We start from the raw sequence: 19,573 nt of genomic DNA on the forward strand, positions 1-19,573 counted from the left end.
GCCACAACTTCATTAAATTCCAGATGTAGAGAGACCTTGGCTCAGGCATTGGGCATTTATCCTTCCCAGTCCCCAGCCGGGGATCTGGGAGACATCAGGGTCATCCAGAATGTGTGGGGATTGGGCTGGCTCTGGAAAACTATGTTCAAGCAGAGAGCCCGCCCCCCGTTTCACCGCCGTTGGAGGGGAGAGCAATGACAACCTCTTGGCGTATGGCCCATGCCTCCCCTCAAGACCCCTTTAACAGGGAACACTGGGGTCACCACTGCAAGGTGGGCGTGGGTCACCACTTCATGCCCCCCCCCTTTTAGAAAGATAGACTAAAGGATTCCGCCCAAGGCCTGAAACCGCCAAAGTTGTGACGTTTTGCTACGGGAAAGGCAAAACCTGCCAATGCAGGAAAATTCCTTTCCTGCCCTTCAACAGCGACCCTGACGTAGAAGCCTGCATACCTGTGGAAAAGAAGTTAACCTGCAAAAGAAGACTTAACTGAGGGAGGGCAGGGTGGGAGAAGCTCTGGAGCCAACTGATGCTTTGCAGGTAAGATTCGCCTTCTGTTGTGTGGGCTGGGTGGTCCCTCCCCTTACCTGGCCGATCCCCTGGCAACGCCTCCCCAGGCAGGATTGGGCGATTGGCTGAGGTAGGCGGAGACCTCCAGGTATCCAGCCTGGGGAGGATGAAGCCAGCCTGAATTACTGGGAGCTGCACTGGGATCCAGGGGGCTGCGAGCGACCATGCAAAAGGCGCCCCCCATTTGATGTGGGGAGCGGTCATTGCCATGAGTTGTGCCTAAAGTAATCAAAGAGCGATCACAGTTTGTCTTGTCACTATTTGACCAGCGCTTTCACATGAAAACTTCAGCCATTTCTACACTAGCGCTTGAAATCGGTTTAACAGTTATCCTCTGAAATAAATCCTGGGAATTGTAGTTTGTGGTAGGGTAGGAATCACTGGTAGAAAATTCGCAGAACATCACCAAACTACAACTCCCAGGATTATTCTATGGCAACATGGTGTAGAACTGATACAGGTATGTTGTGTAGATCTCCTCTCAAGGAAAGACATGCGTATTTGTTGGGGGGGGGAATGTTTCCTATTTCAACACTAATTTTATCTTATGAAGTATTTTAAATACAAACGATTACAAAGCTAATTATTTGCTGGGGTATTTTCTTATATTAACAGACGATGACAACAGAAACCTGGCCTTTAAACCACAGAGATTTGCCAGATTTTAATTATAGTTTAGCACAAAGTGAGTTAAAATATGTTTTTGTGTGCGCCGGTTTAAGAAAAGAATTCTTTTAATTAATCAATTATTTCTAAAATAGGGAAAAAAGGAAGGGGGCGGAAAGGAAAGTGCTAATTTGTGAAAAACAATATATCATGACTTTAGCTGTGAACGTATTTTATATCTAAAAAGATAACTTCACTAAAAAAAAAACCTGAAGTTTCCGTGAACTGTACAGCTTCCTGAGCTTACAAACTGGGCCAGAAACCTCTGATTTGGAGACATAACGGATTTCCACACTTCCATTTCTACTTGTCAAAATTGTATTAAAACACTTTAAATAGCATTTGCCACTTTATTTAAGACCTGAAAAGACTTGCTATTCTACTGTATGTGAGATACAAACTGCTAGAGCAATTCAATGCTACCAAGTAAAACTGCCTGCTAGATATTACTGTGGTACAAAAGAAAAAAGAATAAAAGAAATCCCCCCAAAAATGGAGGAGTAATAAAAAGATTTTGATCAGAAAACAGTTACAAAATATGTTTTTATTTACGTGTATATTCTAACTGGAAATGTTTAGTTTTTTAAAACTTTAAACTAGTGACATACTGTGAAGGGGTGATTTTGTTAACTTGTGATACCTGTGTGTATTATATTTTTACCAAGTTTGTTTTTTCAAAATTAAAAAAGGTTTGTTGACCTTTTTGTGCTATGTGATATTTTATGAGCTACATTTTTTTAGTGAGTTGATATTATGACAATACAGACTGTGTTTGTATTCTTTTGCTTTGGTAGAAATAGAAATATATAAAAATAATGTAATGAATTCTAATAGCAATTATAAATAAATTATATATCTCATATATTTATATTAGATTTTGATCTCATTCTCTTTATTATGACAGTAGATATACTATATATCACTGGGAAATCATTCTAACACATGTATGCTCACAATGAGATTTATAAAAAAAAGCTTGGGATCCTGAGAGCACTGAGAGCTAAAAGCTGGCAGATGTAATTGAGGAAAATAATTTATTCCACTCAAACTGGAATGAAAATAGAAAAGCTAGGCAGATCATCAGATCCAATTTTTCCAAGAAACCCCACCAAGGCCAGCATTTATGCTAATAATAAATTTGGAAGATAAATTTAGAAGAATAAAAGGGTATATGAAGTTTGTTCCAATGTAATGTTTTTCTTGCACAAGTAGCATTATACCAAGGAACACAAAGGGGTGGGGAGGAGAACTTTGCAGGAAAAATCTTTTTTTGCACAAGACTCTTCCTTCTGAGCTAAAATTTTCTTCCACAGAAATTATTGGAAAATCTTTATATATTGGAACACAAAATCCCGCAGATGAGATCATAAGTCTGCCTATTATAATTAGGGCTGTCACCAATTAAATAATTTTACTGGATTAATCACCTACATTTTAACTGATAAAGCAATTGGATGTACATTACTTTGCAGACTATGTTAAAAAACATAGGTCCATTCTTGAATTTTGAAGGCATTGTGAAATAATTAATAAGTTCTCGTTCATTTTTAGAAGGAAATGAAATCTTAAGACTTCTTTTGTTCCTTCTCTATGTTGCAGTAAACAAGAGGAAGAACAAGTATGCCCTGAACTCATAGTCCTAACAATTAAATTTGCCATCATTGATGAATGAATTTTGATTGATTGATCTGGTGATTAACTGTTATTGTTCTATTTCCTCAAATACTTTTAAAAAACAAAACAAACCATGCATAATACAGACATGCTGACAATAAAGAAAACAGTAAGGAAGAATCACAAGTGATAAAAGTAAAGCAATCCCAGTCTATACAAAACATTGCCCATGGCAGAAGGAAGAGTAGTATATTTTAGAGTAGTGCTTACTTTCTCGTAATACTTGATTTCATATTCTGTGATGACTCCGTTGGGATGCTCAGGTTCCTGCCAGGAGAGCTCCACACTCCTTTGCAACACTTTCTCTTTCATTACGCCGCTAACTTGCGAGGGAGCTGTTTGGAGGAGACATGTCAATAAACAATAAGCAAATGCGCTGGAAGTCTCCAATCAAGTGTCACCACTGATCAGTCCCCTGCTGCGTTGCTGTCATTAAGGTAAGAGAAAGCACCTTTCCATAGTTCACAATTCAGAAGCTAATGAATATTCAAGCAGAGCCTTATTACTGCTCATAAACCATAATAGAAATCTAAATTAAAGTGTAAACAGCAAAAGACAGCGTTGTTCAAGTTAGTGCAAGGCAGCAATTGATGGGATCAGAATGACAATTAAGCAAATGAATTCTAATTAAACCAGGAAAATATGCTTCCAGATTAATCTCCGGTGGTAAACTACTAGACCATATATTTGTTACAAACGTTTCGACAACACTTGTAAGACAAATGAACAAATAAGGAGGCAAAGATGAGGTCATACTTCAGCCCCACATTGTGTCTAATTCCAGCTCAAGTTCAGTCCCATCATATTCTTCCAATAATGCATGCAGTTTGAAAGCAAAGAGCATGCATCGCTGAAAAAGAGATCTGCTTTAGTTGCAGATTTGATAGCATTTTTCTTTTGAGAAGCTTGCTTGCTTGAATAATCATGTTTAAAATGAGGCAAGTTTATTTAACTGTCATTAAGAAGACATTTATCTAGACTAGGGGACACACTAACCCACTGTCATTGTCAGCATCTCTGTGACGAGATGATGCTTGAAGAGAGACTCCTGAATTTTCAGCTGGACACTGGGAAGAGGGTGCACCATTACAATGTCAATGTGAACTCATTCACCAAAACACCGATGCATGGTTAACACCTGCTGTGCTTTCTCTTTCTCCAGCAGATTGACATAAACATTACCTGACAATGGAAGGTGCCCTGTCAATACTATCATTATAGCAAATTTCTTAAGTCTGTCACATAGATATAGAAATCATACTCAGTTTATCAAATTAGTTTTAATAGATGAAACTAAAATTGAATATGCTAAAAATACTTTTGAAGAGAGAAAATTATTGTGTTTATATTGGGGGGGGGGTGTACTAAACCACAATATTTGATTTGGACCCTGCTTGAAGACTGCCTAATTTGGCTTGGGAACTGCTTTGGAAAAATCATGCTTTGTAATCTTTCCAATTCACTGTTCAGAATTTTTTTTAAAGGCTGTAACTTTCTTTTTTATGGAAGAAGATAGAATTTGCCCCTCCATAATGGATAAAGCATGTCAAATTACAGGCCGTTATGTCCACCATTTGTATGTGTGTAGCACATCATTAAAGTTTGGTGTGTGTTTTTTAAAAAATAAATGTTTATATAGAAGCATAATTTGATGAAATTGAGGGGATGGATCCTACCAAATTTCAGAAGGAGGCCTCCAGTGGGTTTCCCCAAAGGTTGCTCTTACAGTTTGGGGGCACTTAAAAGGAAAAGAGAAGAAAAATCCCCTAGCCTACATCAAACTTCCTCAACCTCGGAGACTACAATTCCCATCATCCCTGACCACTGGGTCCTGCTAGCTAGGGATCATAGGAGTTGTAGGCCAAAAACATCTGGAGGGCTGAGGTTGAGGAAGCCTGGCCTACATAGTAGGTCCCCCCTCTCCATTAGTCTGAAAATAAGTGATATGGGAAATTAGACAAATAGATCCAGAGCTTTTGTGCTAGGCATCTATATTGTGGGGGCGGGGAGGGTCAGGTTGGAGGAACAACTAAAATGGATTCATGTTCCTCCCTATGGTTTTGTTTGTGAGCGCTGATCGAATGGTATTAAGGAAGGTACTCTTAGGTGGTACTGCACAGAGCAAGCAAAGCATTTTGATTTGAGGAGAAGGCTGGAGTGGGCACCGGAAAGTTAGATCTTGTGAATCCATACCTTCTTCGCTTCGAATCCTCCATAGTCACCCACATTTTGAGGGAGTGGAACATGGAAGCCTGAGAGGAAGAGGGAGAGTTCTTACTCTGCTCCATGTGTCTCTTGCCCTTCCTGTCTAACTCTGCCTCTTTCTTGAGTAAGAGCAACTGGTGCTCCCCCTGTAAGAGCATGAGTGGGCTGCTGGTGTGTAGTGCCCTGGAATTTTCTGCTTGCCCAGCTGCCACTTGCAATAGCTAGGATCCACTGGCAACTCAATGCTGTGCACTGCTCCTGCCTGTAACCATGAAGCTGTACTTGAGCTTGGTGAAGGGGGGGGCAAATGGCCAGTGCATCAGCCATCATGGTATGCGGCCAGCACCTTGGACATGCCTCATGGTCTGACAAATAATGGACTGCTAACAACAGGGGTATGACTGTGCAATGATGATGCTAAAAGACCAAATGTGTATTGTGTGATGCTTTGCTGCTTTCAGCAGTGAATGCTAGCAAGAAGAGGAAGAGCAGTAATAACAATGGCTGAATAAGGCAGACTACAGCTATAAAAATCACTTGGGACAAAGCTACGGGTATGAAACGCACACAAACGAACATTCAAATCAATTAACAACGTAAGACAAAGAACAGCTAAATAACAAAACTTGAGACAAACAGAAAGAATTTAAGTCAAAGTTCCTTCTACAGCTGGTTAATAAGAACAACCAAGCAATACAAGATTCAAACAGAAACAAGATTCAATAGAAAAGGAATATGATTTGAATTAGAATTTGATTAGTATTTGTACAATTTGAAAGGGAAGGGTAGATAAAGGGAGGCATTCTGAGTTAGACTTAAGCAAAATAAAAGACCCTTCAGCTACTCCAACGGAACTCTCTCTCTGATTAACTCTTGAGAGCCTGAACTTGCAAAGGATCAAGAAACATGTGAGGCTAAGGCTATTTATTTACTTCGGTTTGGCCCTGGTAAACTCACCCAGGGCCGTCTTTACCCAGGGATGCAAGGCGTACGGGGCACCCGGGCACCAAATTCTGGGGGACACTAGGCACCTGCCGCTGAAGCCACCTAAGCTCTTAACTATCTACCTGTTATGAAATAATAAATAATTTTGATCAAGCTAGAAAAACAAAATACATATATACCTAGGTATTATCAAAATGTATATCTATTGTTTCACTAAAGGACTTTCAACTTTGTGTGCTCATTTACCAAAGATGTGCTGTGCCAGCGGCGACGCTTGTCATTCACAACAGCACCATGCACGCAAAATTAACTCTTACATCAAAATATTATGTTATGTATTGTATCGAGCTGCTATGCAGCAGAGGGGTCAGCGGCACCTTTGACATGACTGATGTTTCTCCTAAGTAGGTGCCTAAACAATACTTAGAAGTTTAAATGTGGTGGTGCTGTATGCTTAAGTATAAGTGTATTGCAAATAAATGAGCAAATAAATAAGTTTGTTTCTTTTTCCTCCCTTCTTTCGTAAACAAGAGATAAGGCGTAAGCGTGGTGTCTTACATGAGCATAATAAAAGTTAATTTGGGGGCTAAACTAAATTTGGGGGCGCTGGGTGGATCTTTGTACCCCAGCGGTGCATATGCTAAAGACGGCCCTGAACTCACCCACTCAGATTACAAGGTAGACCAGGCACTCATAATGAACCTCTCCTTCTTCCCCCCATTCTTCAACCTCCAATTTCCCCCCTTTCATTTGCTTCATCACCAGCTGATGATTCTTTCAAATTAAAATAAATAAATAAATCCTGGTATCAGCCATGGCAGACTCTCTGGAGCCCTTTGACCGTAACATTTCCCACAACATACTGGGTGCTACTGCCAAGTCTGACCATAGGAACCTTTTTCCTCAGGAGTTATGTGCCAATTCCAGGCTGGAACAAGTATTATCCCCTGGTCCTGTATTCATAATCATTGGCTGGAATTTAGAAGTCACTGGTCTGAAAGCTACCCTATCCACTGCTGTTGTTTTCTTCTTGAAAAAGACAGCAAAATATGTACAAGACACATACTTACAATCTGACCTGACTTTTCATCTTCTCACCCAGTATTTTGTGTATTGCTGTGACAATACAGGCTGAAATCGCAAAGGAAATTCCCGCTTGGCTGGTTTCTCCACTCAACAAATGAAATAATTTAATCCATCTGGCAAAGGGAAGCTTGGAGGATTACACTGTCCTTGGATGTGATTGCCAAACAACATGAGAAAACTTCACACTTCCTCCATGGATTAGAATAGTTTAAATAGACTGTTTGATATTTGCCAGACTGCTTCAAAGGGATCAAAACATAATTCTTAACCTTCACATACAGGGTGGGGGCAGGAAATGCCCATTCTACCACTCTCCAACATATGCACGAAAAACTGAAAAATAGACTATGGTCTATGCATTGACTTATTAGCATATTACTGAAATTGAGGCTGGGTTTAGAATGCTTAGCAGGCCTCTGAAATAAAAGGGATCTTATTCCCAGAAAGTATTCTTAGGATTGGAATGTATTCTAAACTGGTTGTGGTTCTCTAAGGTGTCAGGCAGAGATATTTTCCCATTCATTTCCATTAATTATTTTAACTTGAGATCCAATCAAAACCCTTCCCCAGGAAAACCATGTGTGCTCTAACAGAACTATGGCCACTCCACTTTTTTAATGACTCCAATCAAACAGAGAGCACTAAATGTATCAGTGGTAAAGGTAAAGGTAAAGGGACCCCTGACCATTAGGTCCAGTCGTGACCAACTCTGGGGTTGTGGCGCTCATCTCGCTTTATTGGCCGAGGGAGCCGGTGTACAGCTTCCGGGTCATGAGGCCAGCATGACTAAGCCGCTTCTGGCAAACCAGAGCAGCGCATGGAAACACCGTTTACCTTCCCGCCGGAGCAGTACCTATTTATCTACTTGCACTTTGATGTGCTTTCGAACTGCTAGGTTGGCAGGAGCAGGGACAGAGCAACGGGAGCTCACCTGTTTCGGGGATTCGAACTGCCAACCTTCTGATCGGCATGTCCTAGGCTCTGTGGTTTAACCCACAGCGCCACCCGCGTCCCGCATTCTAAATTAACTTGGGAATGATTCATATTAATGTCAAAGAAACATTTAGTACATGGAGAAACTGATTATTTAAGTATCTTAGCCACAGATAAATAGCCATAGAAAAATCTGTTGGACTTGCACTGATCAAAGCTCATTTTTCTATTTATTTGTTTTTATTGGAAGATTTTCATGGATAACAAAGGTACATATAACATCTCTGGATTTCCCTCCCGAACTTGCCACCCTTTTCACATCAAGCTTCAGGCAAAATCAGCAGTGTTTCCTAAGATGGTAGGAAGATGTAGCAACTTTTTAAAGCCAGTCACCTCCCAAAATACTCATAAATATAGATGAGTAAACATGAATACACAGAAAGATAAATTTCTTGAAATTGAGCTTAGTTTTCTCTAAAATGTGTGGAATTTTTTTTTTTTAAAAAATATTAGCCCATCTTTCTTATACTCACTGGGGCAGGAGGGAAGCAAAATAAAATGTATGAAGTGCTCAGAGCAACTCAGAGTCCCATATTATTTCTCAGTACAAAATGAAGTATATGAAGTGAAGAGCCTTATGTGAAATGAAATGCTTTTCACTTTAATTTAACCCAAGTCCAGAATAAAACATACCAATGAAAGCAAGGAAATTGAAAAGAGAAGTGAGAGTTTATTTCCAATCTATCAGCAAGTGAAGAGAGCTGTTTCTGGCGCTAAAAGAAGTTTAATGTAAGCTTTTTTTTGGCTTTTTTTAAAGGCTTGAACAAAACAAAATTACTCAGCCATTTTCTCCTATATCGCTTTGAGCTAAAAGCCTGTAAATTAATAACTTGCTTGCTGCGTGACATGGGCCAGTTGTTCTCTCTCACCCTGACCTGCCAGACACAGACTGTGTGAAAGTACAATGGAGGCAAGAGAGCTATGTACGTAGGCCATCTTGAGCTCTTTGTTGGGAAGATAGGACATGAGCAAGCACAACAATGTATTTCCTGCCTCATCCTGTCAGTAAACTGAAGCAAAAATAATTCATTTACTCTAGTATGAAACTAGGAGCTTCTGCTCAAAATCTAAGAATCAATCCACAACAAAACAATGGCTATATTTACAACCAAGGATAAGGCATGGTGTGGTATTGAGCCTCCATGGACCTGTGGAAAGCATCAGGCTTCTGTGAGCCACCTTCATCTTTCCACATGGCTGGGATGAATGCTTATGCCAAGTTTAGTTGGCCTTTAAAGAATCCCAGTTTAGCAATCCTGGTTTTTTTAATTAAAAAAATGATTAGTTAAACAAGCCAGATGTGTTACTCATGACTTCCAAGTTGGCTGATTTAGAAAGTAAACACTGTCCTTAATTGCAGAATCTTTAAATGTGAATCTAAACTTGACTTAAGTGTTCCTCCTGGTCATGGCAGAAGGGACATAGCCCATGGAGGCTTATCAACATAGTGCTCAACCATTCGCTGAGAACCTTCCCTGTGATCTTGCACTTTTAAATCATGTATCATGTATTCCAGAATATCAAGCTCAAATATGTGAGCTTCTCTTATTTCAGAGTTGCCCAACTATACTATATTAATTTTAGACCAGTGAGCACCCCCAATGAATCCTTTGTATTGTAGTATGGTGAGGTGCTGAGAATTATCTTTTAGACATTTCTGGGTCTGCTCAGCTCCAAAGGTTTCCTAGAGGAAATTTCCATTGTACAGATGGACACCAAAAGTACTATACTCTCTGCCTTGGCACCTAGCACTAGGAGGGCTGATCGGTGGAGCCTCAAGGAATTTCAGGACTTCAGTGGAGCTTTAAACCTCCCATTTAATGCATGTCTTGGTTTCCTTGAGAAGGAACAGGCTATGAGCACCAGGTCTTGGCATTTTTTGCCCAAGCTGGAGAGGTGAAAGACTTCACATCCAGCTTCTGATTATGTAAGATGCTAGAAGGTTGAGCCAGGAAGTCGGGTTCCACCATTAAAGGTAAAGGTAAAGGTAAAGGGACCCCTGACCATTAGGTCCAGTTGTGACCAACTCTGGGGTTGCGGCACTCATCTTGCTTTATTGGCCGAGGGAGCCAGCATACAGCTTCTGGGTCATGTGGCCAGCATGACTGAGCAGCTTCTGGAAAACCAGAGCAGTGCACAGAAACGTCATTTACCTTACCTATTTATCTACTTGCACTTTGACGTGCTTTCAAACTGCTAGGTTGGCAGGAGCAAGGACTGAGCAATGGGAGTTCACCCCGTCACGGGGATTCGAACCGCCGACCTTCTGATCAGCAAGTCCTAGGCTCTGTGGTTTAACCCACAGTGCCACCTGCGTCCCATGGGTTCCACCATAGATAGGTATAAACCTATTACACCTGTTATTAATCCTGTTCCTGCAGTTCCAAGAGATGCATTCATCTAGCTTATTGTTTTACACTGCATCTTTGTTGGCATTTTATGGAGCCCCATTGATGGTGAGCCACCAGTCTGATGTCTCTGGCAGAGTGCTGCATTTTGGAGACATGGTAGGGTGCACCCATAGAGGGTGCAATTACATTGAAGGCAGTCTATGACTGACCAAAGGGACTTGGGGGCTACTGTTTAGTTGGTCAGTTGCCTATAGCCCTGTCTTTGTCCAGTATCAGCCACTAAGGGATACTCGTAGACTCAGCCTGTGGGCAGTGACCCCTTCTTAATTCATGTGTATCAGTCTACTTACACAGTATCTTGTCTGTACTTCAGAGGGCCTTGTCATCAATGACCTCACCACCTGAACCTCATTGGTTTTGGTTAATTTGGTTAAATTATTCTGATTGGAAGATTCTATAGTTGTTATTTTAAAAAATAAATATCACCCGTTGCCATCTTTCTTGTCTCAAGTCTTCTTGGGTGTCTTGGAGAAAGGCAACCTGTTCATAGCTAAACACAAGGAGACTAAAGCATTAGGAGGCAAGACAGAACCTACTTCAGGAGCACTTGACTGCTCATTACAGCTTTCTATCACTGTTTTATTTTTGGTGGCTGAAAGGCCCTTAAATTACCTGCTTTTCCTAGGGGAGCATTGGTAACTATAGCTGTTTGAATACATTTCCAAATCAAGTGAGGAAAAACACAAGGTTAGAACTGAACTGTTGTAAAATCTGGACCAAAAATGGCACTTGCTGTTTCCATTTCATTTGGTTAATTGGATCATTTTAGCATACACCTTGTTAACTGTGCATGTAAAAACTACTCAGTGTTGAATTTTATATATGCTAATTTCCCCTATTATATATTCTGTCATATTCATTTCGAGTTTCTGTTAAACACCTCTTTAAGTGGGAAGTAGGAATCAATTGTGTGCCATTATTTCAATTTCCAAGTTTGAGAGAAAACATTACCAAAAAAAAAAGAATAAAAGCATTATGCGTGAAAGTAATAGCTGTCATGGGCTGGATTGAGACACATCAAAGAAGCGTTTCAGTTTAAAGAGTTGTAAATTTAAACAGGGAAAACAGGTAGAGAAAAACAGGACTCCACGTCGCCATCTGGCAGCACAATGTTATATCGCAGATACAATGCATATACTGTAAACTGCTTTTTCTTTACTAATCTATCTGAGTCCATCTGAGTTACAGATGATGCCTATAGACATTTTCAGAACGCCTCCATTTTTGAGTTACTGTTTATTCTTTGTGATCTCTCTGCCCTGCATCTTCCAAACCAGCTAACATACAGCTTTAATCAACAGTGAACTGAACTTGAATTGCAGAAGATGAACAATATTGACACGGATGGAATCTGCAGCTTCTGTGTCAGAATCATAAATGAATTCTGACCTGTTAAGCATAAACACAGAGATTTAGTAAACAAACTTATCAAGAGACAATTGTGTGCACCATATGTGAGCGTCCAATTTACATTTTGTACATTTCTTTAGCTGAGGTGCCTCAGAATTCAGTCTTTCCCATAGGAATGGAAGTTTCTAAGCACCCCTCACCCCCGCAACAGAGATACTTTCCCCTTTTGAGTTTACTCACTTACGTTTTATCCTTTTTCTTTCACTATCCATCTTCCATGACAAGTGTCAATTATGGCCACAAGATTTATGGGATGGAAAGATAAAGCACAATTTACAAATCATTTCTTGGGGAAGCGGACAGGTGTAATGACAGAAACTGCTTTCTGTAATTGAATTTGTTGCTCCTATCTATTCAGTCACACAAGGATGTCAGCTTCAAGGGTGTTAGGCATGTTGGTGGTGGGAAAAATCTTAATTTATGCCACAATTTTACTGGCCTTTTGGCAATGCCATCTGGTCTTAAACTTGTCTACCAGCATGGTCACAATTTGGTGCATTAAAATATTATTCTCAGTGCATAAAACCACAGCTTTTATAGGTTGCACACTGCAGTGATTAGCTTATTACAGAGAGATGCCCAAGGGACACTTTAATACATTTCAGTCTCGTGAGAAAGTGTACTTAGTTATTTATTCTTGTCGGGTGAGCCTGAAATAAACTAGAGCTGAGTAACAGGAAAAGCAAATTAACAGCGAGACAAATATAGAGTCAAATATTAAGTGCAAATTGTATAAATAGTCCATCCAGGTGTCAACAGAAAGCAATAATTAGTGCTGTGCTGCAGAGTTGTTAAAATTGCCATGTTCAAGGATGTAATTTTGCGGCAGGAACTACAACGTCACTTAGTATGAACGTTCCTAAATTGTTTCCAAATACCTGTGAAATTTAATCAGGGGTTCGTAGATGCAGCACTTCCCACAGATCTCACAGATCAGATAAACACACACCTTAACCCTACTTGGCAATGTCATAAAAACCAATGACATTGTTCAAATGTTTTATTCTAAACTTGTTTTTAAAGATCAAGGCCTATGTTCTCACTACACTGCTAATCATATCCTTTATTTTCTGTAAAACTGCTGATAGCAGCCTGCAAAACTTTCACAAACGGAATAGTTTCACAAAAGCAATTCCAGAGCTTACACCAATTGGACTGTATCACTCTTCCTTCCAAAAATGAGACAAATCAAAATAAAGTAACAGAAAGAATCTGATATTAGGCACTAGTATTTCTGCTTGTGGCTATTGTTGATGTATATGAATAAGTGTGCAAAGTTTCCTTACAGCTGCAACTGAGCAAACAATTAACCCCTCTTAATCACACAGTACCACCCCCCCACACACACACATACTGGCCACACACCCAAGCCAACATGCATAACCTTGAATCCTCACCATTTCTCTCCTCCCCAACTTGTTTGCCATCTTGTATTTCCACAAATGGGGGGGTCAACACCCCTCTTCTTCTTCTTTTGGCAGTACAGTCATACCTCATAATACGGCCGCTTCAGGTTAAGTGTTTTCGGGTTGCAGACAGTAGGAAACCCGGAAGTACTGGAACACGTTACTTCTGGGTTTCGCCACTCACACTGGCACAGAAGTGCCAAATCGTGCCGGCGCCTGCACAGATGCAGCGCTTTAGAATGCGAACGCTGCGGGTTGAGGATGTGCTTCTGTCATGGATTACATCCACAACCTGAGGTTCCACTGTACAATTGTATCAATATGGAACATGTATGGTATTTAAATAGGTATTACTCAAAGTAGATTTATTGAAATTAATGGGCCTAACACCATCATGCTGATTACTTTCAATGGGTATACTATGAGTAACACAGTTACATAGTATACTGTATACATAGTATACTATATACATAGTATACAGTATACAGTATGCATACTCAGTATACATAGTATACTCATAGTATACACAGTTACTCAACAATATTACCCTATATAGCCATTTATTACTTTGAGAGGTGATCGTCGGTGTGAGCCACAGCTGGTAGACTCCAGGTAGGCTGCGGGCAACTGCCTTCTTCCCTCCTTTCTGACATCATGATATATCCGTATATTGCAAGGTTTAGCTGGCGATACATTACAATGTTAGAAAGCAGATATCACCCAGTCCTAATTATCACCTTCATGTCCTGCCTGAGAACTTCTAGAAGCAAATAGTTAATAGGGAGGAGAATAAGAAATGCTGGACTAGATAGACCTTGGACTGACATAGCAAGGAATACTTCCTTGATTTCAATTGGAGCTGGCCCGTCTTTTGTCCTTCCTAGTGAGGGTGGCCAAATGCAAGAAAGGACAGGTCTACTGCACCTTTAATACTTGTATTGAAAAGAGGAATTTAAACAGCAATAACTTGTCTTCTACACAACTATTAAAGGCACATGAACCCTGTCCTCTTTTGCATCTGGACACTGTATTGCTCTCTCAGAAACTGTTATGAGTGCTGGAACCCAGCCCACTGAAATGGTGCTTCCTAGGCAACTCCTCGTCATTTCAATCAAATTAGTCAGCCTGCTCCTAATCAAGTCCCATCAGACTTATTTGAAAGTAAGCATGCGTAGGATTATAGCTCTCTCTCTCTATCCAATTGTGTACTGGATTGTGATCAAAGTGATTTGTCCTACTTGAAAATTATACAGACATCTTATTGCCTATAGTCCTTTCACAGCGGCAATGAAGCCTAACATGGATATGAAGGCAACTGCACAATATCTACCCAAAGGTTAATTTATTGTGTAAGTACTTCAAATCAAAGCTGCAGCTGAATGCATTATTAAAGAATGCATAAGTTGGAAACATTTAGAAATCATTTTGTTTTCTGATTAGTTCTCTTAAAGAGAGGGGGTAGATTCTGATTTTCAGAATTACATCATGTAATCTCATGGACTGCAGTGGAGTAACAGAAGCACATCAGAATAGAATCTGGCATGCAGAATGCTATTTCCATATGTAGTTTTAGCTTTCATTAATGCATGACTTGCGAAGCATTTCCACATCATTAAAAAAATTAATTATTGTAACCAATCATAAAGCACTCATCATTAATACTCCTACTCAACCATTTTTCAAAATCATATTAAAACTTTATCAGGAAATGATTGTGCTATTTTTGTAAGTACTTTTGTCTACAACTTTCACAGACTGTCTAGAATTCACAAGTATAGAAGATGTAAAGGATAACGAGTTTAAATAGTCTTAGCTTACCGCCCACACAGAGCCACTGTTCTCAGTGTTTCCAGACACTGAAGCATTTAAAACCCAGTTCTTTGTGTTCTTGAATATGTACAAAAATAGAGGAATGGCACATGTGAAGAAAATGTATTATTTTGACAGACTGGGAGACTAGGCAAGGAAGGTGCACAAGCAGAAGATAAAAGCAGCATGTGCCCTAGATTCAACTCCTTTCACCTCAATCAAAAACAAATAGTATGTGTGCATCTCCTCCTGGATCAGGTACAGGATAAAAAAGTACAGCACTGCATACGCAGTTTTGAGAGCTAGGTATCTGAACATAGCAACTCCCACCATTTTACTAGGCAACAAATGAAATAAAGAGTATTATGGTTCAAATTGTGTGCACATATGTGCACATCCATGTGCTAGAATATAAATTCATTTTCCTGCTCCCCACAAAGCAGAAGGAACCATTGTTGACAAAAGACCCATTCGGGCATCTGAGGCTTACAAATGTGGGCTTAAAATGGGGAGGGTTCGCACAAGAGCTCTTCCGCTCCCGCCAATTCTCGTGCAATGCTGGCTCCACTTCAAATATTTCTGCACTGTCTAAAAGCTCAATGCACTTAGAATCCTTCTTCACGTCTTTCCTTTTAACACAAGAAGGTGGGATATGCAGATGTATACAGAGATGTCAGGGAGGGCTTCTGCCTCCCCCCCATTAAGGTCACACAAGGCCACTCAGTGAGCTTCATGGCTGAGCAGGGAATCGAACCAAAGTCTCCTAGGTTTTTGTTCAACACTCTAACCACTACACCACTCTGGCTCTCAAAGTAACACAATAATGATGTTATACCAGTATAAATTCAACTGAACTTCTATTGCAGGGATGGGGGATTTGTGGCCCACCGGATGTCATTGGACTAAATTGCCACCATTCCTCACCATTAGCAATGCTGTCTTGTGCTCTACTGAAAACAAAATATTGATAGGGCTCAAAACCTACAAGTGCTTAAAGCTGAGTGGGGGTGGGACAAATCATATATATGAATAAAAATTTTCCTCAAATAACTGCAAATTGCACGTTTGATTTGAGCCATATCATGTAGGGAGCTTTCAGCTGTGTTTCCTACATTCTCTTCTATGTCAATCACTTCAACTGGCTAGTTATTGAGGATACCATTTTTTCCACCACTTATGCAGTTGTACCTGCAGAAGGGATTGACACAGTGCTCATGGTAAACCTCTTCCTTCTGTTCTCTTCACTGGCTCATAAATTACACCTGGCTAGTCAGAGGTGGGCAGTAGTGATCTTGGAGAAAGAAGATGTACTATGTGGATTCATATTTACTCATCATTCTACAGGCTATGCAATGTCATTCTGCGGTACTCAGTTGGTTTATTTACCTGTTTCATGAGCCAACTTTAATTCAGTGCTAAGAAACAAGCTCATTGAAATATATCTAATAAGCATGATTTGTACAAAATGAGTATGTGCAAACAGCTTTATATTTACAAAGTTAGGAACATTCTGCTCTAGAGATTATTTCATTTGAAGGCACTGGGACAGATTTTGACTGAAATAGTATTGATCGACACTTAAATATATATATATTTTTATAAATCTCTTATTTACAAAATCTATATTGACTGTTCCCTAACATGTCATGTTTATCCATGGGTTTAACCAACCATTCTGTTTTTAATTAGTTTCATAGTCCGAAAAGGAAAATAAATTTAAACAGCAATTTCCTCTTTTTTGTCAGAAGAGATTAGTACTTATGTAAGTTTTTCTTTTTCTTTAAGCATCCAGACTATTAGCCTTCAACAATGCAAAACTGGGAAACATAACAGCTCCTTGGTCACCCCAAACACTCTTGCTAGTTTGTATTAAAACCATTTCCACATAGTAACACTTCATATTGTCATCTTTCAAAGCTATACACTGCAAAAATGAAGAATGGATTGAATAATTGCTAAACGCAGCTACAAAAGTAAACCAGAAGCCCTTACACAGTATCAAGGAATTCTGACACCTGGGTGAAGAAAAATAATTAATTTATGTTTTGGATTTATGGGGGCCCTTAGTGGCAGCTTGGGAATGAAAAACACTGAGAAATAATCCTCCTGCATACTTGACCTTACCTTTCTTTTTCTACCATTGCCTGATTAAATTTATTCCCTGTTGTATACTATAGGAATGCAAATTTTAGTAGGAAACCTGCTGGACTTACCAGTTGCTGGGGAAGCTAATTTAGGCTACCAAACAGGTGGTGGCAATGAATTTATTGACATTTGAGGGAAGGGGTTACATAACTCATTGCTGGGCTGTGTTATCTGATGTGGTGGTAGAGGAAGGAGCATCTGAATTTGTTTAAAACCTTATTTCACCTTTTTCACATTTTAAGAAAAAAAATGCATCTACCTTTTTATGATACTTAACAAGTTTCTTCTCCCAAAACCATGCCACATGGTGGTCATTTTGGAATTAAGAAAATGGTGGCCAGTCTGCCATGAGTAGAACTACACTGTTGCCTGGCTGGCACAAGAAACTGCCTCCACTACCCAATACTTAATGAACACAGCCCAGTTCATACCTCTTCCTGAAAATAGAGAAAGGATCCACAAATACAGCATCTTACTACAGCCCTAACATTGATTGAATGCAGGCTGTGAAGATACAGAAACATGCATGTATGCAGGGTGAAAAGGAGCCTATTAAATCAGCTTCTAACTGCTTAAAATTTACAATGTTTATACGTCTTTATTGGGTTCTCTGATTTATCTGGATTCCATTCTTCTCCCATCTCTCTATGTGAAACGTTTGTGGTCTGAAACTACCCTAGGATTTTTAAAGATTTCTGAGACATAATAATGAAAAATGGAAGCATTACAATAGCTACATAACATGTAAATGCACGGATTGGTTCTCTTTACCAATATAGTTTGGCATTTATCACAATGATCCTTGTGTGCAGTTTTAATCATTTAAGAAAATAAATTATGAATGCTCAAAGAAGAGAATTTCTTTGAAGCACTAGTTCTGTTTCATGACTAAGGTGGTAGTAGCATTAGAGAGCTTAGTATACAAAGTTCGCCGGAAGCAGGAATTAGTACTGGTATGAACATCATAGGTTTATCATTAAACCTTGGTTAAATTCCTTAAGCCTCATCCTGAATCTGTAACTAAGCTTACGTATTTTTAGCTATTCCTTGATTGCCTTAATTCTCCTATTGCTGTCTCTCCTCAGTAAAAGTTGGATTCTATGCTCTTTCACAAAGGAACCTGTCTTTCTCACTTGGGAAACATGGTAAAGTGCCTCTTACACTGATGGCATCATATGTGTAAATAAGCAAGCAAGCAAGCAAGCCACCTTTTACTTTACACCCAGCTTTTATGAATTATTTTACCTCAGTTCACAGGAAATCTGTTTTCCTTTTCTATGGCATGAACTTTCAATTGCCCTACATCGTTTATAACATTTAGGCATTTCAAGTTTTGTTAGGTTGCTTCCTTCTCCCAAGAACTTCTGATTAGGTTAAGTATTTAACACAATAATTATGAACAGTTAAATTTTAAAGCATACCCACAAGTCACAGGAAGAAGAAAGGGTCAATAAAGCAAATGCAAACACTATTTCATTTTTTAAAAAAAATCAGCAATGGTCTTAAAAGCTGGAATGGAGAATAATCTATTTAATGACACTTTTGCACCACAACCCTGTAAATCTTAGATATAACAAATAGAACAAACCACTCTTCTAATGAGTCCATTAATCATGAAAGTGAAGGGAGGCTCAAAAGGGTTACAATTTCTTAAGAAGGAAGGAGCTCATCACTGCCAAAGTCTCACTAGTTATCCGTGCCATGGCAGCAATTCTATTTTCGATTAACGTTGCACCACACTTTCTAATCCAACCACTAAATCTCCTTTTCTCTTCTCAGCATCCTAGTAAATGGAGCTACAACAAACTGAAGGAACGTTTCAGGGAAAATAATCAATCTTTTTAACGTCATCACTGAAAAATGTCTGATCTAAATCCAGTTGTAATGTAGTGGGAGTCTTTCTGTGGAAACGGGATGAAGAATCTGTTCAGGATTTCTCTCCCTTTCAAATGAAAACAAGATACGCTGAATGACCAGCCTGGCTCCCCCTGCCTTTCCCCTCATTCCTGCAATTCTTCTAAGAACTTTGGTTTATATTCCTGACTGTGTCATGTGTCCCATTACTTAACTATGTTAGTCTTAGTCCAACTATTAATGGAAAAGATAAATGCCCCAAGTAATAAGAATGAAAAACCTCTAACCTGTGAAAAGTTCCTTCTCATGGTAATAAAAAAAGCAAAGAAAAGATAGTGCACAAATGAAAGAGGTCTGCTTCAAGTCCCAGCCAAACAAACTTCTTATAGCAACAGGATG

The 19,573-nt window shown here is 39.5% G+C and overlaps 1 protein-coding gene across 4 annotated transcripts in view; it reads right to left on the reverse strand.

Annotated features, from left to right (window-relative positions):
- EPHA7 (EPH receptor A7) overlaps nt 1–19,573 on the reverse strand; it is a 182,651-nt gene that overhangs the window by 43,545 nt on the left and 119,533 nt on the right. For all 4 annotated transcript variants that reach the window (XM_053381486.1, XM_053381487.1, XM_053381484.1 and 1 more), the window contains one exon: nt 3,121–3,245. In XM_053381486.1, coding sequence (XP_053237461.1) covers nt 3,121–3,245 — 125 coding nt within the window. The remainder of the gene's footprint in view (nt 1–3,120; nt 3,246–19,573) is intronic.

This window comes from Podarcis raffonei, chromosome 3 (genome assembly GCF_027172205.1).
Source record: "Podarcis raffonei isolate rPodRaf1 chromosome 3, rPodRaf1.pri, whole genome shotgun sequence".
Classification (NCBI taxonomy): domain Eukaryota; kingdom Metazoa; phylum Chordata; class Lepidosauria; order Squamata; family Lacertidae; genus Podarcis; species Podarcis raffonei.